The 24,032-nt window shown below is 43.7% G+C and overlaps 1 protein-coding gene and 1 pseudogene across 50 annotated transcripts in view; both read left to right on the top strand.

Moving 5' to 3' along the window:
• Nucleotides 1–24,032, top strand: part of SFI1 (SFI1 centrin binding protein) — a 125,453-nt gene that overhangs the window by 65,952 nt on the left and 35,469 nt on the right. For all 50 annotated transcript variants that reach the window (XR_010156126.1, XR_010156124.1, XR_676487.5 and 47 more), the window contains 5 exons: nucleotides 2,202–2,319; nucleotides 6,539–6,641; nucleotides 18,384–18,540; nucleotides 20,549–20,710; nucleotides 23,718–23,788. Coding sequence is in view for 38 of the 50 variants with exons in the window: in XM_054675867.2 (XP_054531842.1) it covers nucleotides 2,202–2,319; nucleotides 6,539–6,641; nucleotides 18,384–18,540; nucleotides 20,549–20,710; nucleotides 23,718–23,788 (611 nt within the window). In the remaining 12 variants the exon portion in view is untranslated. The remainder of the gene's footprint in view (nucleotides 1–2,201; nucleotides 2,320–6,538; nucleotides 6,642–18,383; nucleotides 18,541–20,548; nucleotides 20,711–23,717; nucleotides 23,789–24,032) is intronic.
• Nucleotides 4,535–5,287, top strand: LOC134809723 (small ribosomal subunit protein uS13-like; annotated as a pseudogene).

A 24,032-nucleotide genomic window follows, 5' to 3' on the forward strand; every position in this document is an offset into this window, starting at 1 on the left:
CTGCCACCACGCCCGGCTAATTTTTTTTTTGTATTTTTAGTAGAGACATTTACTGCTATAAAGTTCTCTTAAACACTAACTATATTACACGAATTTTAATAAGTTATATTTCTGTTTTCATTCAGTAAAAACTTGTTTTCTGATTTTCCCTGAGACCTCATCTTTGCCCCACAGATTATTTAGAACTGTGTTTAGTTTTCTAATATTTGGGAGTTTCCCAATATCTTTCTATTAAGGATTTCTAGTTTATTCCATTATTGTCAGAGAACAAGACTTAGTATGATTTCGGTTCCTTTATTTTTGTTAAGGTTTGTTCTGTGGCCCCAAATATGCTCTATCTTGTAAATGTTCTATATTTACTTGAAGAGTGTACATTCTGCTGTCTTATATTATTTATAGTTACAGTGAATCTAGCTAGATATTATGGAATAGAAGGAAAAAGTCACTTGGATGACTTTTTTATAGGCGGTGGCTCACGCCTATAATCCCAGCACTTTGGGAGGCTGAGGTGGGCAGATTGCTTGGGCCCAGGAGTTCGAGACCAGCCCAAGCAACATGGCAAAACCTCATCTCTACAAAAAAATACAAAAATTAGCCAGGTGTGGTGGTGCATGCCTGCAGTCCCAGCTACTCAAGAGGCAAGAGTTATTTCTGACATAAGACAAGTTATTTCAGGCCATTCCCCTAGACCTCAGGGAGTGTCCATTCACTCTTGGACTGTTAAATGAAAAGTTTGCAAGTACTTTTAGGCCTTAAGGAAGCATGGTTCCCAGTTGTCACGTGCATCAGAATCATGGCAGAGACAGTTAATGAGATTCCTGTGTTCCATACTCTGGAAAGAGCAGTTAGTGTTTATTTTAGATATTTTTCATAGTTAAGTCATCTCATTTACACTTTCCAAACATAACTCTGAGAGAGGCACCATTTTACAGATGAGGAACTTGTATGAGATTACGTGTGTAATAAATGAAAGGGCCAGTAAGTCTGGCTTGTCTTACTCAGGATCCCAAACTCTAAACCACAGCACTATACTAGTCCTGATTACCTGAAGTGTGCTGATTCCTGAGGTCCACAGTGAAACCAAGGAAGATACATGTTAAATTCTCCTTCGTATGTTGATTTGTCTTGTCAACAACTGTGAAATATATAGTTATAGTCCTGTCGACTACATCTTGGAGGCTGTCCTAAAAATGATTTATATAATTTTATTTTCTCCTTTGTCTTCTAAAAAGAAGAGAAATTTACTTATAAGTGGTAATTTACTTATTAGTGGTGACTTTCATAATGAAAATACAATTTACCACAAAGGGAGACCTGTGGGCCATTGCATCTTCCATATCTAGTAAATTATCTTTTCTTTACTAAAAAGAGTGAGCTTGGAGTCAAACAGCAAGTTTTATATCATGATTTCTTCTTCTTTAGCTTTGTATTATGGAAAACTTTAAATATCTATACAATTGAAATTTTTTTTTCTTTTCTTTTCTTTTTTTTTTTTTTTTTGAGACGGAGTCTTGCTCTGTCGCCCAGGCTAGAGTGCAATGGCGTGATCTCAGCTCACTGCAACCTCTCCCTCCCAGGTTTAGCAATTCTCCTGCCTCAGCCTCCTGAGTAGCTGGGACTACAGGCGCACGCCACCACACCCGGCTAATTTTTGTACTTTTAGTAGAGATGGGGTTTCACCACGTTGGTCAGGCTGGTCTCGAACTTCTGACCTCAGGTGATCTGCCCATCTCGGCCTTCCAAAGTGCTGGGATTACAGGCGTGAGCCACTGTGCCCAGCCTGAAAGATATTTAATAGAATAATGAACCTCCATGTATCCATTACCCAGCTTTGATTATCACTCATGCCATTTTTGTTAGATCCATCTCTCCACTTCTTTGCTGCCTGTTTATTCATATCATTTCGTCTAAAAATTGCAGAGTATATCTATAAAAATAAGCGCTTTTAAAGCAAAGGGTTTTTGAGCAGTTCAGTACATGGGTTTTCCTTTAAATGCTTTGTAAATGTCATTACTTGCACAGAGCCTTCATGTGTTCTTGCACTCTAATTAATTTTGTAGTGCTTCACAACTTTTCCAGCAGGGGTCACTTGTAGGCTGGAGGGATTTAGGTATTCAAAGGAGAGCCCTTGAGCTTTTATCATAACCCAGAGTAATCCATCTCTCCCCATGCCTTTTGAAAAATCTCTTTGGTGAATCTAGATGCAAAGCAAAAGATGCGACAGGCCTGGAAGTCCTGGTTGATCTACGTGGTTGTTCGTAGGACCAAACTTCAGATGCAGACTACGGCTCTGGAGTTTAGGCAACGGATTATCTTACGGTGAGTCTGCTCAACTGCCCTACAAAGTACCAGCCATCATTTTACCTCATCAGCTTTATGGTGCTGGAAAACAGCATCAAACCTCACCTTAAAACAATGGTTTGTATTTGGTTTTATTTTTGTGTTTTGTTTTTTTCGAGATAGGGTCTTACTCTGTCACCCAGGTTGGAGTGTAGTGGCCCAATCTCAGCTTACTGCAACTTCCACCTCCCAGGTTCAAGCAGTCCTTCCACCTCAGCCTCCCAAGTAGCTGCGACTACAGGCATGCACCACTATGCCCAGCTAATGTTTTTTTTTTTTCATTTTTTTGTAGAGGCGAGGTTTTATCATGTTTCCCAGGCTGGTCTTGAGTTCGTGGGCTCAAGCGATCTGCCCACCTCAGCCTCCCAAAGTGCTGGGATTATAGGCATGAGCCACCATGCCCCCCTCCCACCTTGAAACAATGTTTTGAACATAGTTGATGCCTAATAAAGATTTACCGATAACTTGTTTATAAGATCAGATTTTCACATAATCATAATTAACATGAATTGAGTGCTTACTGTGTTCTAAACCCTGTGTTAAGTTTGTGTGTGCATGTGTTAATTTTGTAATGTAAAGTATCTTATTTAACCCTTACCGTAAACTGTAAGTACCATTATTGTACAGATTAAGATGTACAATAAGGCTCAGAGAGGTTGAGTAACTCGCCTAGCACATACAGGTTGTAATTGGCAAAACTAGGGCTCACCCACCCATGCTCTTAACTGGTCTTCTGCATTGTAGACATACTGGAAGAACATGAATTAGTCCACTTTTATAGCCAGATATGTAACAATGAGCTGCATTATAATGGGACAGATTTCACTCTTTGTTGTCTGTAGTTGTCCACTGGTGTCCTGAATGGTAATATATTAATAACTCACTTCCTGCCTGAAAGTTGAGTATTGAACAAAGTATGGATAATAGGAGAGGCTTTGCAGCTGCACTTACTTGGGTTTGAATCCCTCTTCCAACCTGTATTATTGGGTCATTTCATCTCTTCAGCTCTTATTTTCCTCATCTGTGAAATAGTTACACCATACTTAAAGGTTTGTCATCAGGAATAAATAAAGTGATATCTGTAAAGTATTTAACAGTGTCCAGAAAATCAGTGGACATAAAGAAGTTATTTAAGTAGAAATAAAATAGGCAGAGTGCAGTAGTTCAAACCTGTAATCCCAACACTTTGGGAGGCTAAGATGGGAGGCTTGCTTGAGGCCGGGAGTTTGAGACCAGCCTGGGCAACAAAGCCAAGACCCTATCCCTACACACAAAAAATTTTTTTAAATAATTAAAATCATTACTTAAAATGTATTTAGCAAGTATTTCAAAATGCCTAATTAGTATGCAATTTTACTTGAGTCTGAGTGAATTTTTTTTTTTTATGAGATGGAGTCTCGCGCTGTTCCCCAGGCTGGAGTGCAGTGGTATGATCTTGGCTCACTGCAACCTTCTGGGTTCAAGCCTTCCAGGTTCAAGCGATTCTTCTGCCTCGGCCTCTCGAGTAGCTGGGATTACAGGCGCCTGCCACCATGCCCAGCTAATTTTTTGTATTTTTACTAGAGGCAGGGTTTCACCATGTTGGCCAGCCTTGTCTCGAACTCCTGACCTCATGATTCACCGGCCTCAGCCTCTCAAAGTGCTGGGATTCCAGGCATGAGCCACCACGCCTGGCCTGAGTGATATTTTTATATAATTAATTCATTTACTCAACGTACATTTATTTATTTATTTGAGACAAGTCTCACTCTTTCGCCCAGGGTGGAGTGCCATGGCACAATCTTGGCTGACTGCAACGTCTGCTTCCTGGGTTCAAGTGATTCTCCTGCCTCAGCCTCCCAAGTAACTGGGATTACACCATACCTAGCTAATTTTTTGTATTTTTAGTAGAGATGGGGTTTCACCACGTTGGCCAGGCTGGTCTTGAACTCCTGACCTCAGATGATCCACCCGCCTTGGCTTCCCAAAGTGCTGAGATTATAGGCATGAGCCACTGTGCCCAGCCTATTTATTGAGGGTTTAAAATGTTCTTGGTACTGGGCCAGGCACAGTGACTCATGGCTGTAATCCCAGCACTTTGGGAGGCTGAGGCTGGTGAATCACCTGAGGCCAGGAGTTTAAGACCAGCCTGGCCAACATAGTGAAACTGTCTCTACTAAAAAAATACAAAAGTTAGCCTGGTTTGGTGGTGCACGCCTATAATCCCAACTACTCGGGAGGCTGAGGCATGAGAACCGCTTGAACAAACGAGGCAGACGTTGCAGTGAGTCGAGATTGTGCCACTCCACTGCACCCTGGGCAACAGAGTGAGACTCTGTCTCGAAAAAATTAAAAAAATGGCTTCCGCGGGAGGCCTACACACCGCCAGTTGTGCTCCTGCTATGTCTCTAATGATCCCTGAAAAGTTCCAGCATATTTTGCGAATACTCAACAGCAACATCAACGGGCAGCAGAAAATAGGCTTTGCCATCACTGCCATTAAGGATGTGGGTTGACAGTACACTCGTAGTGTTGAGGAAAGCTGACGTTGACCTCACCAAGTGGGCAGGAGAACTCACTGAGGATGAGATGGAACGTGTGATGACCATTATGCAGAATCCATGCCAGTACAGATCCCAGACTGGTTCTTGAACAGACGGAAGGATGTAAAGGATGGAAAATATAGCCAGGTCCTAGCCAGTGGTCTGGACAAGAAGCTCCATGTAGATGTGGAGTGACTGAAGAAGATTCGGGCCCATAGAGGACTGCACCACTTCTGGGGCCTTCGTGTCCGAGGCCAGCACACCAAGACCACTGGCCACCATGGCTGTACCATGGGCATGTCCAAGAAGAAATAAGTCTGCAGGCCTTGTCTGTTAATAAGTAGTTTATATACCTAAAAAATATAAATAAAGTAATAAATAAATAAGTAAAATGTTATTGGTACTGTATTGATGCTGGGGCTGGATTCAGGGAATTTGTGATTCCCTAGATGCATAAGAAGATAAGTGATAATGTAAGATAGCTTGAGGTTTTGCAGTGAGTGCTGCAAGTGAGCATGGTCTAAGAGAAATCTTTGTAGGTTAGAGTGACCAGGCAAAGTGAGTGTTTCTGTAAAGCACAGGTTGCAAACTCTTATTTCCCCATGACTCTTTTCCTAGAGCAAATTCGAAAATTAGTAGGAAAAAAAAAAACAAGACTGAAACAAAAGTCTGACCAGGATTCTAGGAAAGAAAAGGATACATACAAGACTAGAAATCTAAAAGCCACTTGATTGCAGATTATTTTGTGAAATCTCCTGATTTTCAAATGTTGGTAATACTCTTTTTTTTTTTTTTTTTGAGGTGGAGACACTCTGTCACCCAGGCTGGAGTACAGTGGCACAATCTCGGCTCACGGCCACCTCTGCCTCCTGGGTTCAAGAGATTCTCCTGCCTCAGCCTCCCAAGTAGCAGGGATTACAGGCACACACCACCATGTCCAGCTAATTTTTTGTATTTTTAGTAGAGACGGGGTTTCACCATGATGGCCAAGCTGGTTTTGAACTCCTGACCTCAAGTGATCCACCTGCCTCAGCCTCCCAAAGTGCTAGGATTACAGGCGTGAGCCACCGCGCCTGGCCTTTTTTTTTTTTTTTTTTTTTTTTTCCGAGATGGAGTCTCACTCTGTCACCCAGGCTAGAGTGCAGTGGCGTGATCTCAGCTCACTGCAACCTCTGCTTCCTGGGTTCAAGCTATTCTCCTGCCTCAGCTTCCCAAGTAGCTGGGATTACAGGAGTATGCCACTACCACCTGGCTATTTTTGTATTTTTAATAGAGACAGGGTTTCACTGTGTTGGCCAGGCTAGTCTCTTAACTCCTGACCTCAGGTGATCCACCCGCCTCGGCCTCCCAAAGTGCTGTGATTACAGGTGTAAGCCACCGTGCCAGGCCATAACATATTTTTTAACAAATCAAACTGTGTAGGTCAAACAGAGCATGTCTGTGGTGTCTAAAGCAGGATCTGACTGTAGGAACCATAAGTTTCCAATCATTAATGGGCAGATCTGGGACTTTTTCTCAATTGTTTTGTTTTATTTTTTTCCCCAGCAGTGAATCTAGAGATGGTACTATGAAGGAGAGGACTAGAGCTGGGGGTCTGAGGCCCCACACTAACTGCTCCTCTCTTTCCTGAGTGGCTTTTTACTGATGAATTCCATCTTTGATTTGCTGTTTCACAGGGTGTGGTGGAGCACGTGGAGGCAGCGACTAGGACAGGTCCGTGTGAGCCGTGCCCTCCATGCCTCTGCTTTGAAGCACAGGGCCCTGAGCCTCCAGGTGCAGGTGAGTCCAGCAGACGTGGGATTTGGCATCCTCTGTCCGTGTTGTCAAGCCTCTCACCCACAGAGGGCAGTGCTGGGCCTTCCCTGCAGCTCAGGGCCTGAGAGGGGGTAGGGGCAGAGGTAATCTGGAAGGCCGGGCTCTTCCAGAGGGAGGCTGCTGTTAGGAATAAAGTAGAGGCTTGTCCTAGATGAGCCTAGATCAGTGGCTTCCAGAGTGCTTCTGGTAATTGTGGAGCTGGAGAGGGATTTATGAATTAGTTATAAACATGTTTAGAGAAACAGCAGTATACTCTGATTTCCTCATTACTGTTTTCCTACAGCAAATCAGAAAATAATTGGGGCAGAAAAGAAACTTAAGACTGAAAAGAAAACCTGGCTTCCTTTTCTTTATAGTTTTGATTGTCTTAGAGTGTTCTTTTAGGCAAGCCACTAGCTTTTTTTGTCAATCATAAATGGCTAAGGCCTGTACTAAAACTTTCTTATCCTTTGACATATTCTCTGAATTCTTGTCATGTTTTTGTGTCTGCTGGGTACTTACAGAGCTGCCAAATAAGTTATAGGAAATAGAACAGAGAAGAGGAAAAAAAAAAGTAGTGCCTGTTTCCAAATGTAGGAATAGTATCTTCTTATTCTAACAACAAATTGCATAGTCCATGTGAATATGTGCAGATCACATGCAAATAGCATATATAGTCATCTAGATCAGTGATCAGCAAACTGGCTCACAGGTCAAATTTGGCCTGCTTTCTGTTTTTGTAAATAAAGTTTTATTGGGATGCTGCTACACTCATTCATTTATATATCATCTGAGGCTGCTTTCAGATTACAAGAGCAGTGTAGAGTAGTTGTAACAGAGACCTTATGGTCTACAAAGACTAAACTATTTGTTTTCTGACTCTTTAAGAAAAAGTTTGCTGACCTCTGAACTTGTAAGGTCTTCTAAGGCAATAGCAAGGAAATAAGAGACACAGTTCTCGCCAATAATAATAACAGTACCAGTAGCAGTAGCAACTGCAGCCTGAGTGACTGAGTTGGGGCCCTGTCTCAAAAAAAAAAGAAGAAGAAGTAGCTTTTATTGTGGTCTTACTTGTGTTAGGTGCTAGACTAAGTGCTTTACGTGCATTATCTAATTTTCATAAACCTTTTTTAAAAGTCCCATATTATTGTTAAGGAAACCAGGAAGGTTAAATAACTTGAACCAGGGTCACATGTATAGTGAAGCTTAGAGCCAGGTTTTTTTATTTTTTTTTATTTTTTGAGACAGAGTCTTGCTCTGTCACCCAGGCTGGAGTGGAGTGGCGCAGTCTCGGCTCACTGCAAGCTCTGCCTCCCAGGTTCACGCCATCATCCTGCCTCAGTAGCTGGGACTGCAGGTGCCCGCCACCACGCCCGGCTAATTTTTTGTATCTTTAGTAGAGACGGGGTTTCACCATGTTAGCCAGGATGGTCTTGATCTCCTGACCTTGTGATCGCCTGCCTCGGCCTCCCAAAGTACTGGTATTACAGGCGTGAGCCACTACATCCGGCCGCTTGGAGCCAGGTTTTAACCTAAGCAGCCAGAAAGCTACATCATCATCTTTTATATATATATATACACATATATATATGTTTTGAGACAGAGTATTGCTCGCTCTGTCACCCAGACTGGAGTGCAGTGGCGCGATCTTGCCTCACTGCAACCTCCGCCTCCCAGGTTCAAGCACTTCTCCTGCCTCAGCCTCCCAAGTAGCTGGGACTCAGACGCATGCTGCCACGCCTGACTAATTTTTTGTATTTTAGTAGTGATGGGGTTTCACCGTGTTGCCCAGGGTGGTCGCTAACTCCTGAGCTCAGGCAATCTGCCTGCCTCAGCCTCCCAAAGTGCTGGGATTACAGGCGTGAACCACCGCATCTGGCCTGCATCATCATCATAATCACCATGCAGTATTGTGCTGAATAGACTTGTAACCTCAGGAGGGAGATGGAACTGATAAATGGGAAAATGCTATAAATGCAGGGATACTGACTAAACGTATAGACTGACTGTGAATATAGGGAAACTAAACATAATGAGACTGATTTTCTGTCATCGGTGGACAACTGTGCTAGTTTTTTTCCCTTTCTAAGAGCCACTTTGAGAGGCCATAAACTCATTCTACTGATGCTACTGTTGCTCAGAACATGTTTAGAATTCCCCTTTTCTTGTTTTTTGTTGTTGTTTGTTTTTTTGTTTTGAGACAGTCTTACTCTTTTGCCCAGGCTGGAGTGCAGTGGCATGATCTTGGCTCACTGCAACCCCTGCCTCCCGGGTTCAAGCGATTCTCCTGCCTCAGCCTCCCAAGTAACTGGGATTACAGGCACGCGCCACCATGCCTGGCTAATTTTGTATTTTTGATAGAGACGGGGTTTTGCCATGTTGGCCAGGCTGGTCTCGAACTCCTGACCGCAAGTGATCCACCTGCCCCTCGGCCTCCCAAAGTGCTGGGATTACAGGGGTGAGCCACCACACCCAGCCTACACTGTCTTAATCTACACAGCATCTCTATGCACTAGGCAGGTAAGACATCATGAAATATGTAAAATTTTAATTTTAATTTAAAATTTAAAATTAAATTTTGGTATTTCAAACATAGAAACACATAAAATATAAAACACTTAGAAAAATATTAGCAGATAGGCCAGGCGCGGTGGCTCACACCTGTAATCCCAGCACTTTGGGAGGCTGAGGTGGGCGGATCATGAGGTCAGGAGATGGAGACCATCCTGGCTAACATGGTGAAACCCCGTCTCTACTAAAAATACAAAAAATTAGCCGGGCGTGGTGGCGGGCGCCTGTAGTCCCAGCTACTCGGGAGGCTGAGACAGAAGAATGACGTGAACCTGGGAGGCAGAGCTTGCAGTGAGCTGAGATCACGCCACTGCACTCCAGCCTGGGCAACAGAGCGATACTCCATCTCAAAAAAAAAAAAAAAAAAAAATTAGCAGCTAGCCAAGTACTCACCAGCCTCACCCAGATTTAAAAGGTGTTAGCATTTTCTATACTTGCAAAAAAAAAAAATTAGCAGATAGCCAAGTACTCACCACCCTCACCCAGATTTAAAAGGTGTTAGCATTTTCTATACTTGCAAAAAAAAAAAATTAGCAGATAGCCAAGTACTCACCACCCTCACCCAGATTTAAAAGGTGTTAGCATTTTCTATACTTGCTCCAGAATTTTTTTTTAAGTTATTTTTTGGGGGAGAGGATCTCACTCTGCTGCCCAGTCTGGAGTGCAGTGGTACCATCATGGCTCGCTGTAGTCTTGACCTCCCAGGCTTAAGTGATCCTCCCACCTCAGCCTCCCAAGTAGCTGGGAACACAGGCGTGTGCCACCATGCCTGGCTAATATATTTTTTTTTCCCTTGTGGAGTCGAGGTCTCACCATGTTGCCCAGGCTGGTCTGAAACTCCTGAGCTCAAGTGATCCACCCGCCTCGGCCTCCCAAAGTGCTGGGATTACAGGCATGAGCCACCATGCCTGGCCCAGAATTTTTTTTTTTTTTTTTTTTTCTGAGACGGAGTCTTGCTCTGTCGCCCAGGCCGGAGTGCAGTGGCGCGATGTTGGCTCACTGCAAGCTCCGCCTCCCGGGTTCACGTCATTCTCCTGCCTCAGCCTCCCAAGTAGCTGGGACTACAGGTGCCCGCCACAACGCCTGGCTAATTTTTTTTTTTTTTTGTATTTTTTAGTGGAGACGGGGTTTCACCATGTTAGCCAGGATGGTCTCGATCTCCTGAGCTCGTGATCCGCCTGCCTTGGCTTCCCAAAGTGCTGGGATTACAGGCGTGAGCCACCGTGCCCGGCCCAGAATTTTTTAAAGTAACAAAATTTAATGGACACTGCCAAAGCTTTACCCTCCCTCCGTCCCTTCTACTGCCTCTCCTCCTTAGAGATGGCCACTCTTTTGATTCTGGTATGATTGTTCTCCTATATTCTTTTTTCTTATAAAAATATGTGCACATATCTGTAAAGAATAAACATGTGGTACACTCCCGTAGTCCCATCTACTCGGGAGGCTGTGGCAGGATGATCACTTGAGGTCAAGTGTTTGAGGCTAGCCTGGGCAATATAATGAGACCCCATCACTTAAAAAGGCGGGAGGGGTCACGGTGGCCTACGCCTGAATACTAGGACTTTGGGAGGCCAAAATAAGAGGATCACTTGAGTTTAGGAGTTCAAGACCAGACTAGGCAACATAGTGAGACCCCATCTCTACAAAAAAAAAAAAAAATTAGCTAGACGTGGTGGTGCATGCCTGTTGTCCCAGCTACTTGGGAGGCTTAGGTTGGAGGATCACTTGAACCTGGGAGGTCAAGGCTGCAGTGAGCCATTGATCATGCCACTGCACTCCAGCTTGGGCAACAGAGCAAGACCCTGTCTCAAAAATAAATAAATAAATAAGTAAATGGTATGGCTTTGTGTAGTTACGACATTTATGAATGTTGTCATACTGTACTTTGCAACTTGTTTTTTTAGTGCAACGGTATATTTTTGAGGTTTAGCCATGTGATTTCTTTCTTCCTTTTTTAAAATAGAGACAGGGTCTTTCTCTGTTGCCCAGGCTGTTCTTGAACTCACGGCCTCAAGCAGTTCTTACACCTTGGCTTCTTAAAGTGCTGGGATTACAGGCCTGAGCCACCATGCCTGGCCCTATCTATGTGGATAGACAGAGATCTATTAACTGTGTATATTATGCCATTGTATAAACAAGGCACCGTTTATCTGCTTACTTACTGATGGACTGTTGACTACCTCTGCTTTTTAGAATTACGAACAGTACTACCAAGAGCATTCTTTTTCTGTTTTTTTTTTTTTGAGACTCCGTGCAGTGGCACAATCTCAGCTCACTGCAATCTCCACCTCCCAGGTTCAAGCGATTCTTCTGCCTCAGCTTCCCATGTAGCTGGGACTACAGGTGTGCTCCACCACATCCAGCTAATTATTGTATTTTTAGTAGAGATGGGGTTTCACCATGTTGGCCAGGCTGTCTTGAACTCCTGACCTCAAGTGATCCGCCTGCCTCTGCCTCCCAAAGTGTTGGGATTACAGGCGTGAGCCACCACGCCCGGCCCCCAGTTTCTTTTAATTATTCACGGATCTGTTTCTCGGCTCTGTCTTCCATTCATGTATTTGTCTATCCAGACCATACCAATGCCATACTGGTTTAGTTACGATTTGATGAAGCAGTAAGCAAGAGTGTAGGTTCTTGAGTCAGACTGTCCAAGTGGAATTCTGCCTCTATCACCTATTAGCTTTGTGCCTTTGAATGAGTTATTTCACCTGTTTGTACCTCAGAATTCTTATCTGTAAGTAGATCGTAATAGTACCTACCTCATGAGATTATTGAGGCTTCAGGAGGATGATCCAGTTATTAATAATATACTCAGAGCAATGCCTGGAATGTGGAAATGCTCAGTAAATGCTAGCTGTTTATATTCCTACTTGACATATAGTTCTCAAGGCTCTATATTTGACAGAGAATCTCCTTTATTCTTGTTTTGTTTTTAAACTTGTCTTAATTGTTCTTCTGTACTCTTTCTTATTAATTTTAGGAGCAACTTGTCAAGTTCTATAACAAAGCCTATTAGGATTTTTTTTTTTCTTTTGAGACGTGTCTCACTCTGTCACCCAGGTTGGAGTGCAGTGGTGCGATCTCGGCTCACTGCAAGCTCCACCTCCTGGGTTCACGCCATTCTCCTGCCTCAGCCTCCCGAGTAGCTGGGACTGTAGGCACCTGCCACCACGCCTGGCTAATTTTTTGTATTTTTAGTAGAGACGGGGTTTCACCGTGTTAGCCAGGATGGTCTCGATCTCCTGACCTATCATGAGGTGGGATCCGCCCACCTCGGCCTCCCAAAGTGTTGGGATTACAGGTGTGAGCCACCGCACCTGGCCAAGCCTATTAGGATTTTTATTACAGTGTACTGACTGACAGCTTATTAGGTTAGAAAAATTGTCATATTGAGTCGTTTCATCTTTGAATTTTATATATCTCATAATATATTGCTGAGCTTGAGAAGGAGAGTAGGAAGGATGAGGTTATGAGGTAACAGGGAGCCAGAACGCAGGGCCTGGCAGGCTGTGCCTGATAAAAAAGGCTTTGACTTTTATTCCTGGGAAGGTGAAGAGCTGCTGGCTCTGAGCAGAGGAGTGACATGATTATACCTACCTCTTAACAGGATTCTTTGATTCATAGTGTGCTGCTTTTGGGGTAAGAAAGGGAAGGATATATATGAATGTGTGTCTGTGTGTTTGTGGGGGTGTGTGTGTATGTGTGTGTGTCTGTTTGCTTATATTTTCAAGAAGGAATAATGGAAAAATAAATGAAAAACTTACCGAGAAATGGTTACCTATAGGAGGAGGGAGGGAAGGGTATAGGAATAAAGTACTTCTGTGAATTTACTTTGTTACATAGTTTTAACTTTGGAACTATGCATATATTTTATATAATTACAAAGCAAGAGTAAATAAAAAAGCAATTGCCAGATTTTCAAAACAACCTGAAACGAATATATCAAGTTTGTGGCAATGACTACACAGAGAATAATTACTTCAAGTAACTTTAAAATACAATATTTTGACTGTTCACCCTGGTGGAATGTGTTAAAAGGACATAATGAACTGCTAAGAAATCTAAAACCACATTCTTAGTAAAACAAGTGTTATTGTTGCTAGGATGTTTGAAATTGTTATATTGAAAGTATTATAGTTACATTGTAAGATAAAGCAAATAATTATGGCAGTGTTGTTAGGAATAAAGATCTTCAATAGAAAAGAAAAGATTACAGGTATAAAAAGCAAAGAAATCTGCAATTGGAACTGTAAATATCAATATGGACTCTCTCTATATATATGTGTGTGTGTGTGTGTGTGTGTGTGTGTGTGTATTTTTTGTTTGTTTGTTTGTTTTTTTACCATAAATGCATTTCTGGTCTGACACGATGGCTCCCAGCACTTTGGGAGGCAGAGGCAGGTGGATCATCCGAGGTCAGGAGTTTGAGACTAGCCTGGCCAACATGGTGAAATCCCGTCTCTACTTAACATACAAAAAAATTAGCCGGGCATGGTGGTGGTGGGCACCTGTAATCCCAGCTACTTGGGAGGCTGAGGCATGAGAATCACTTGAATCCAGGAAGCAGAGGTTGCAGTGAGCTGAGATTGTGCCAACTGCACTTCAGCCTGGGCGACAGGGTGAGACCCTGTCTCAAAAAAAAAAAAAAAAAAAAAAGCATTAGAAGCAGTGACAGTAGTATAGCATTTAGTATCCCCAGTGCCCAAGTTGTGGTCTTAACTATTTCCCACTAATAGGAACCAGGGCTTTTTAGAGAAATGGCTGATTATAGGTCTGGGGCAGGAAATAGACAAGATACACCTAGGACTAAGGAACTTAAAAAAAGCTAATGGAATTGTGTCAGAAGGACTCAGGAACCAATTTGGAAGGGTTCCCAGGGCTTAAGATAGAAAAGTTTGAGCATCAAAAAACAATAAGCTAGGCATGGTGGTGCCTGTAGTCCCAGCTACTCAGGAAGCTGAGGCAGGAGGATCACTTGAGCCCAGTAGATTGAAAACATCAAATACATAAAAATTCATGCATTTGAAATAATTTTAAAAGAAAGTGGAACTCATCGGTCATGATTTTGGGTTGTTAGGGGAGTTAACTCAATTCTTTAAAAATTACAGGATTTTAATTCTTTAAAAATTAAAGGCAAAAAATTAAGCATTTATCCCACCTTTCCTATATAAACTGTTAACTCCAAGAAACCAGAGGGTTAATGAGAGAAGGCTTCTTTATAGAAGAATTCCAGTTAATAAATGCCGAAGGAATACTAGAACTAGAAAATTGCTGTTTTGCCACCCCTAATGAGGACATAGATCTAGGCAGCCATCACTAGGTGAGAGGATGGTGGGAAAATATAGGAGAAATCTGGCTACCTGCCATCTGAATCCACCAAACAATCTTGGCATTGCTACAACTGTGGCAGCCAGACATGATGTGCCTCATGATACTATGTAAGGGGAAGTACCCAGCCACATTCATGAACTGTTCTTGCCTAAAAAATTGAACATGACTCCAAGCCTAATGCGAATCTCTCAGTTTATAGGAAATACAGGGGTCAGAGGAACAAGTTAAAGACACCTTGAGGTTACAGTCAGCCAAATCCAAAATGTAGGACATTTTATAGGATAGATGACTTGATTTCTCTAGTAGATTGATGGCATGAAAGAGAAAAAAAGCAGGAAGGGAAGTTGTCATATAAAACAGAACTTTAAGTGACCTAACAATTAAAGCGAACCAAAATGGACCACTCTGGCTGTTGTGTTAGGAATACATCAGAGCCAGGCATGGTGGCAGATGTCTGTAATCCCAGCACTTTGGGAAGCCAAGGCGGGGGGACAGCTTGAGCCCCAGCATCTGAGACTAGCCTGAGCAACATGGTGAAACCCTATCTCTACAAAAAATACAAAAAATTATCCTGGAATGGTGGCATGTGTCTGTAGTCCCAGCTACTCAGGAGGCTAAGTGGGAGGATCACCTGAGTCTGGGAAATTGAGGCTGTAGTGAGCTATGATTGTACCACTGCCCTCTAGCCTGGGCAATGGAGCAAGACCCTGTCTCAAAAAAAAAAAAAAAAATTAGCTGGGCATGGTGGTGCATGCCTGTGGTCCCAGCTGCTCAGGAGGCTGAGGCAGGAAGATTGCTTAAGCCCGGGAGGTTGAGGCTGCAGTGAGCCATATTCTTGCCATTGCACTTCAGTCTGGCAGTCTGAGTGACAGAATGAGACTCTGTCAATAAATAAATAAATAAATAAATAAATAAATAAATCAGAGATGATCAAGGATATAAACAGGGAGAACAGGTAAGAAGCTATTACAAAATTCCAGGTGAGATTTTCCACAAAGATAAGAAGACGGTGATTGGATTCTCAATGTCTTTTAAAGATGTAACTGACATCTTTAAAAGATGTATGGATGAGATATGAAGTTTTAGTGACCAAGATGACTTCCAAGTTTTGGCCTAAGCAGTTGGAACAATGGAGTGCCATTTACTGAAATAGGAAGGACTGCAGGAGAAGCAGGTTTGTGGGAAGAGATTAGGAGGAGCCCAATTTTGGACTCTGTATCTTCAGCCTGATAGGCCTTTTGAATAGCCACAAGAAGCTATGTTAAGGAGGCAGTGGGATATTGGGATATATGTGTGGAATATTGAGGATGGGGCCAGGATAGGAGGTACATTTGGGAAATTCAGGAGTTCTTAGTAGGCAGATGGTATGTAAAGTTACTAGAGTGAGTGGGGTGCGGTGGCTCATGCCTGTAAATCCCAACACTTTGGGAGGCTGAGGCGGGAGGATTGCTTGAGCCCAAGAGTTCAAGACCAGCCTGGGTAACATAGAGAGACCCCATCTGTTTTTTTAAAAAAAGCTACTAGGGTGGGTGAAAAAATAAAAGGAGTGAGTGTAGCTAGATGAGAGATTCCAGGGCTGAGCCTGCGAGGTGCACAGAGGTGGGAGTCAGCAACAGGAACAAAGCAGGGACACATCCCGAAAGCCAGGTGAAGGAAGGAGGAAGGCTTTGTCAGACACTTCTGGCAGGTCAAGGGAGGTGAGGACCAAAATCTGACCTTTGGATTGAGCGACGTGGAGATTGCCGATGCACTTGATAAGAGTAGTTTCATTCAGTAGGCCTGTGGGAGCGGGCTCAAGAAAGCCTGCCTGGGAGACAGAAAGATTAGAAAATAGCTCTTTTGAGGAGCTTGAAACAGAAAGAACCAAAGTGTTAGCTGGATGGCACAATGCGGTCTAGAGTCTAGAGAGGGGTGTTGCTTTGTTTGTTTAAGAATCACTGGTTTATTCCTTTCAGAAAGTATTTTTGTGATGGCAGTCTTCCCCCAACAACTTTTTATTTCTGACAAACACCAAATCATAGAAAAGGTGGATACTGTCTGTGTTTCACCTAGTTTAACCGATTGTGGTTTTTTGGTTTGGTTTGGTTTGGTTTGGTTTTTTTGAGACAGGGTCTCACTCTGTTGCCCAGACTAGAGTGCAGTGGTATGATCACTGCTCACTGCAGCCTCAACCTACCAGGCTCAAGCGATCCTCCCACCTCAGCCTCCCAAGTAGCTGGGACTACAGGTACACACCACCACGCCTGGCTAATTTTTTTTTTTTTTTGGTAGAGACAGAGTTTCGCCATGTTTCCCAGGCTGGGCTCAAACTCCTGAGCTCAAGCAATCCTCCTGCCTTGGCCTCCCAAAGTGCTGAGATTACAGGTGTGAGCCACCCCGCCCCACCAACCCATTGTTAACATCTTGCCACATTTGCTTTCTTTAAGTATATAAATACATTTATTTTGTCTGAGCTGCTCTAAAATTGTAGACACAAAGTTTATCTTAAAGCGTATATCTCCTAGAAAGGATGGTCTCTCACATAACCATAATATCATTTTTATATTCCAAGAAATTTAATATTGATATAATATATAACATGCAGTTCATATTAAAACTGTATATTGTTGCTATTTTCATTTCCATAGTCTAATTAAAGGTCACCCATTGCTTTTAGTTGTTACATCTTGAAGAGATTTTTTTTTTAGGATAGGAAAAATAATAGCACATTGATATGCTGATTTCAAAAATCTATAGAGAGTGAAAACTGATGATTCGTAAGAGGGGAACTGCCAAGGCAGTAAACTCGGGAAGGTGAGAGATAGCCAGAGCTGGACAGGGTTGGGAGGGGACTGACGTTGGTGGGAGCATGGGCGGTTCATCCAGAGTAGCAGGAAAGAGAGAAGACAGAGCCCGTGGGCAGGTGGGTAGTTAAACATGGTGGACTTTAAGGAAATTTCCTTTTGATTGCTTTTATTTTCTTAGTGAAATGGGAACGATGGTATTCAGTTGAGAGGAGGGAAAGGAGAAGTGCGACAGGCTGAAGAAAAGATATGAAGTCTTTGTCTAAGTCGTCTTCAGATTAGGACATGCATTATCACTGATCTAAGGGTGTGCATTTATAGACCCTTGTAGACCCTTAGCTTCTATAGATAGGCATCCCTGGAACTAATCTGCCTGAAAAAGGACTACTTTACAGTAGGCTTCCTCTGACTCTGGAAGAAAAGGCAGACCCTCACTTATCCCAAATCTGAATTAATTATATCACCCCTCGGATTGTTTCTGCTCCTTGTCTGCTTGTTTTTGTTTTTGTTTTGAGTTGGTCGCTCTTGTCGCCCAGGCTGGAGTGCAGTGATCTCAGCTCACTGCAACCTCCACCTCCTGGGTTCAAGTGATTCTCCTGCCTTAGCCTCCTGAGTAGCTGGGATTATAGGCACCCACCATCACGCCCAGCTAATTTTTTGTATTTTTAGTAGAGACGGGGTTTTGCCATGTTGGGCAGGCTGGTCTGAAACTCCTAACCTCAGGTGATCTGCCCTCCTCGGCCTCCCAAAGTGCTGGGATTACAGGTGAGAGCCACTGCACCCGCCATCTGCTTTCTGCTTGTTGATTTTATTCTTCTTTTTTTTAATCCAGGAAAAAATTACTTTTGAAAGCAGAATGTCTCTCTTAAAGACCCTTTTACCCCACAGTCCCATAGCTTATGATCCTGCTAGGGGATTGCCACTTCCTTGTTTCTAATTTCAGCCTTTCCAGCGTGTGTGCCTTGCTCTTTTCCCTCTCCACCTGTACTTCACCCTGTTTTCCTGCCTCTCCTTTGACTGTTGCCTCTTCTCTGGTTTTCAGGCTTGGTCACAGTGGCGGGAACAGCTCCTGTATGTCCAGAAGGAGAAACAGAAGGTTGTCTCTGCAGTGAAACATCATCAGCACTGGCAAAAACGGAGATTTCTAAAGGCCTGGCTTGAATACCTGCAAGTCCGCAGAGTGAAGAGACAGCAGGATGGTGAGTAGGAAGCTCCAGGCTCTCGAGATAGAGGATCTGGTCACAGTTTCCACTCTCCTGCTGCCAGTGGTACTGTACTAAGAAGTAATATGATGGTGCTACCAGAAATTTTGGTAAAAGGAGATTAAGGAGGAAAATACATCATCCTTGAGTCACATTTATTTCTCTTTGGGCTTTTATTTATATATCTGTATCTATATCTATCTAGCTATCTGTAGATAGATTTTTTTTTTTTTTTTTTGAGATGGAGTTTCGCTCTCGTCACCCAGGCTGGAGTGCAGTGGCGCAATCTCGGCTCACTGCAACCTCCGCCTCCTGGGTTCAGGTGATTCTTCTGCCTCAGCCTCCCTAGTAGTTGGGATCACAGGTGCCCACCACCTCGCCCGGCTAATTTTTGTATTTTTAGTAAAGATGGGGTTTCATAACTTTGGCCAGGCTAGTCTCAAACTCCTGACCTCAGGTGATCCGCCTGCCTCAGCCTCCCAAAGTGCTGGGATTGCAGGCATGAGCCACTGTTTCCAGCCTCTTCTGTATATTTTTTATCTAAATAGGGTTTTCATTTTGCTATAAGTATTGTAATTATTTTGATTAATATGTTGATAACCTATGGTTTTGTATCTTGCTTTTTTCCACACAGTTAATAACACTTCCCTACATCTTAAGTATTTGTCGTAAATGTTATTTTTTAACAACTATTCATATTTTATAGGATGGCTTACCTTAATATACTTAGCCATTCTCCTATTAATAGATATTTGGATAGTTTCTGTTTGTCTCCAGTTATGCAAATGCATGTGATTTTGATGTTGAGTTTTTTGGATACTGTTTATATGGTTTTGTTTCCCAATTAGATTCAGAAGTAATAATACATAGAAATGTGAACATTGGTACACTTTTTAACTTAAGTTTATTGAGTTTATACCAAAGTAAGTCAAGCACTATGCTAGACACTGGGTTAAGGGTCTCTGGCGTTCACCCAAACCTCCCTGCAGAAATCTCTTACGCTGCCAACACTGTCTCTTGGGAGAGTTTGAATGTGTTCATTGGAGGATAGTGACCCCAGACCAACAGTCCAGTTGCCCAGTCCTGGAATGTGAAGGCATTAAGCTGTTTAGTATGATAAGCTATAGACTAATGCCTGCCTCCAATTACAGCATTCAAATTCCAGGTCTGATTCCCATCCCCTTCCCAGGCCCTAGCTCATCAGACCATTATCTGACTAGCATTAAAAGGAGATGAAGCTGGCAGCCAGGATCAGGTTGGCTGAAAGCTCAAAAAAGCCTATGCCAGCGTGGCAACTGAATTTTATGTCATTGACTCAATCTCTAAGTCCTATCCAGGAGACATTTGTTTAGAAGCAAAAGTAAAACAGTCCTTTTTGAAAGTAACAGTTATCATTTCTGTTCATCAGTGTCTAACTAGAAGCCTCAGCCCTTTGATGTAACTGATTTTTATAGCATCCTCCTCCCTAAAATCACAGACCTTTTCTCTTTCCTTGGAGAGAGGAGATGTAGCTCAGGGATTCCTAATGACCTTTCAAGGTTTAAAAAACTTGTATTTTGGCCGGGCGCGGTGGCTCACATCTGTAATCCCAGCACTGTGGGAGGCTGAGGCGGGCGGATCACTTGAGGTCAGGAGTTCGAGACCAGCTTGGCTAACATGGTGAAACCCCATCTCTATTAAAAATGCAGAAAAATCAGCCAGGGGTGGTGGCACATGCCTGTAATTCTAGCAACTTGGGAGGCTGAGGCAGGAGAATCGCTGGAACCTGGGAGGCATAGGTTGCAGTGAGCCGAGATCGCGCCACTGCACTCCAGCCTGGGCAACAGAGCGAGACTCCAACTCAAAGAAAAAAAAAAAAACTTAGTGTGTGTGTGTGTGTGTGTGTGTGTGTGTGGCCTTGAACCCCTGCTCTCTGCCAGTAGTGGGGTTCAGCTTGTCTTAAAGATGTTTCCAGCTCATCTTCTAACCTTAGGGGAGTAGCACTTAAGTTATTTCTCTGTTGCAGAGATGGCTGAGCGATTCCATCATGTCACTGTGCTCCAGATACACTTCTGTGACTGGCAGCAGGCCTGGGAGCGGAGGGAGAGCTTGTACGCTCACCATGCCCAGGTGGAGAAACTGGCCAGGAAGATGGCCCTGCGGCGCGCCTTTACTCACTGGAAACACTGTATCCTTTCAGATACTCAGGCTGTCCATTGCCTCAGCCAGGACAGCATGAGCTCAGCAGCATGTGAAACGAAAGTCATGAGATACATGGGAAACAATTGCCAAACGATTCAAAACAGCCTTATATCTGTTGACAGTCTTAAAATTTTTGTTTAATTGGGATTGTGTATAAAAAGAGTGCTTATATATAGTTTAAAAATAATAAAATGAACAACTATATATCTTATCACCCAACTTTCAAAATAGAACCTTCCTAGCACACCTATTTGCTCCTCCCTGACTGCGTTCTTTTTCTTTTCCCTCAGAGGTAATCCCACTTTCCTGATTCACATTTTTTGGTGTTACAATTTAAGTGCTTTTCTCTACCCACTAGGTGGTGGAAATAGCCACCACTATCTTTTTCTTGGTGATACCATCACCGTGATCATAGTTTCCATTTATTGCGCTTTTACTACGTAGCAGACATTATGCATCATCCTCTTCATCCTCATAGCAACGCTGTGGAGTAGGTGCCACTATTGCCATTTTACAGACGAGGAAAGAGATTCAGAGGAGCTGAGTGTATTCTAAAGTCACAGGTCATTGGCAGAGTCAAGATTTTCAAAACCTAGGCCTTTAACTCCTGTGTACATATTCTTTTTTTTTTTTTTTTTGAGATGGACTCTTGCTCTGTCACCCAGGCTGGAGTGCAGTGGTACAATCTCGGCTCACTGCAATCTCCGCCTCCCAGGTTCAAGCGATTCTCCTGCCTTAGCCTCCCGAGTAGCTGGGATTACAGGCATGTGCCACCACGCCTAATTTTTGTATTTTTAGTAGAGACGGGGTTTCGCCATGTTGGCCAGGCTGGTCTCGAACTCTTGACTTCAGGTGATCCACCCACCTCAGCCTCCCGAAGTGCTGGGATTACAGGCATGAGCCAGCGTACCTAGCCTCTTTTTTTTTTTTTTTTTTTTTTTTTTTGAGACAGAGTCTCGCTCTGTCACCCAGGCTGGATTGCAGTGGTGCCATCTCAGCTTACCGCAACCTCTGCCTCCCGGGTTCAAGTGATTGTCCTGTCTCAGCCTCCTGAGTAGCTGGGATTACAGGCGGCCACCACCACGCCCAGCTAATTTTTGTGCTTTTAGTAGACATGGGGTTTCTCCATGTTGGTCAGGCTGGTCTCGAACTCCTGACCCAAAGTGATCCACTTGCCTCGGCCTCTTAAAGTACTGGGATTACCGGCGTGAGCCACCGCGTCCAGCTCTATGTATATACTCTTTTTTTTTCCCTCTTTTTTTTTTTTTGAGATGGAGTTTCGCCCTTGTAGCCCAAGCTGGAGTGCAATGGCCCAATCTTGGCTCACCACAACCTCTGCCTCCCGGGTTCAAGCGATTCTCCGGCCGCAGCCCCACGAGTAGCTGGGATTACAGGCATGCACCACCATGCCCGGCTAATTTTTTTGTATTTTTAGTAGAGACAGAGTTTCTCCATGTTAGTCAGGCTGGTCTCGAACTCCTGACGACCTCAGGTGATCTGCCCGCCTCGGCCTTCCAAAGTGCTGTGATTACAGGCCTGAGCTACCGCACCCAGCCATATTCTTAATCACTACCCCTACCATACTGTGTGCCCAAGTGTGAGAATTTGGACTGCCTAGGATGTTCATCCACACATTTTATTTGTTCATCAAAGTCTTGCTTTGTATAAACTCCTGCTTAAATTCTGGGGTATGAGGAAGCTCAGACTAATGATAGTTCATTGTCTAGTGGGGGAAATAGACATGAAAATGTGTCTTTAAATATGGCATGATAATTCCTATCATAAAGATTTGTATGAAGTCCTGTGAGAGCGACTGTGGAGATTCAGCCAAGGAGGTAATGTTTGTGCAGAATCTAAGTCATAGGAGATGAGAAGTTGGGAAGGTTGATGTCTTAGGGGAAGACTGCAGAAGGTTGGAAAAGGCATTTCAGTGAGGAAAAGCATTCAAGAATCCAGTGGGCTGTGGAGGTATGGATGGTGGGAAGGGAGATGCAGGAACCTCTGGAGGTTTTTTAACTTTTAAAAATTTAGAGACAGGGTCACATGTTGCCCAGGCTGGAGTGCAGTGGCTTTCACAGGCACAATGGTAGCTTACTACAGTCTTGAACTCCTGGGCTTAAGCAATCCTCCCTCCTCAGCCTACGAAGTAGGTGAAACTACAGGCACACACCATCACACCCGGCATCAGGGGTTTTTAAGAAGAGAAGAGGCTGGGGGCAGTGGCTCACACCTGTAATCCAAGTGCTTTGGGAGGATCGCTTGAACTCAGGAGTTTGAGGCTACAGTGAACTATGATGGCACCCTTGCCCTACAGCCTAGGTGACAGAGTGAGACCCAGTCTCTTAAAAAAGAAAAGAAATGCAGTCAGATTTGTGCTTTGGAAAGGATAATTCTGGATTAGCGGAGAGAGGCTAGCACTGGTGGGAGACCAGTTATGGGAGGAGGCTCACTTACCCGTCTACGTAAGGGACAAGTCGGATGAACTGCAGGGTGTTGGGGGTGGGGACAGAAGAGCAGAAGGGGATGGAGAGAGCCAAGAGATTTAGGAAGGGAACAGATGGACTTGGCGACCGATTAGATGAGAGTGGGAGGAGAAAAGGTTTGAAAATAACTCCAAGGTTTTTAGCTCAAACATCTTACTGGATTGTGATGCCAAAACAGAGACTATAGAAAAAGGAGCAGATTCTGCTTTAGATATGGTGATTTCTAAATGTTTACTGAAATTGGTAGCAGTTTATCTCAGGTATTTTTTGCCTGTCATCTCATGGGCATTCAAGGGGAGGAATGCAAGACCAGATGTTTGATCAGTAACTGACAGGGTTTCCCTTTGCCCACTGCTTCCCTGGGTCATCAGGAGTAGACAGAGGTGGACCTCAGCCCACCTGGCACGTGTGTTATCCCCGATAGCCACAGCCCTTCAAGGTGGCTTGCTGAGAATGCACTCTGTAGGGGTCAGAACCTTGTTGGGACTGGAGGCCTTCACTTCCTGGCAGACATGCTGCTGTGTGCAGAAGAAGCTGCCCAGTTTGAGATGGCAGAAGAGCACCACAGGCACAGCCAGCTGGTAAGAGCCCTGCATCCTGGCACGGGTCCGCTCGGCAGCCTTGCTTGGGTATCCACTCTTGGGGGACCCTGACCCCTATCACCTTCATTAAATGCAGTCAGCTATGGGTGAGTTTTGGTCATGAAGCCCTCCTTTCATTGTGGGTGTCCTTCTTTTCATTTTGGATTACAGGTGCTAATGTTGTAGGGTCAGAGGGGTATGGAGCTGTAAAGGAACCTCAGAGATTATTTAGTCCTGAGCTTTT

The sequence above is a fragment of the Pan troglodytes genome, chromosome 23 (assembly GCF_028858775.2).
Source record: "Pan troglodytes isolate AG18354 chromosome 23, NHGRI_mPanTro3-v2.0_pri, whole genome shotgun sequence".
Taxonomy (NCBI): Eukaryota; Metazoa; Chordata; class Mammalia; order Primates; family Hominidae; genus Pan; species Pan troglodytes.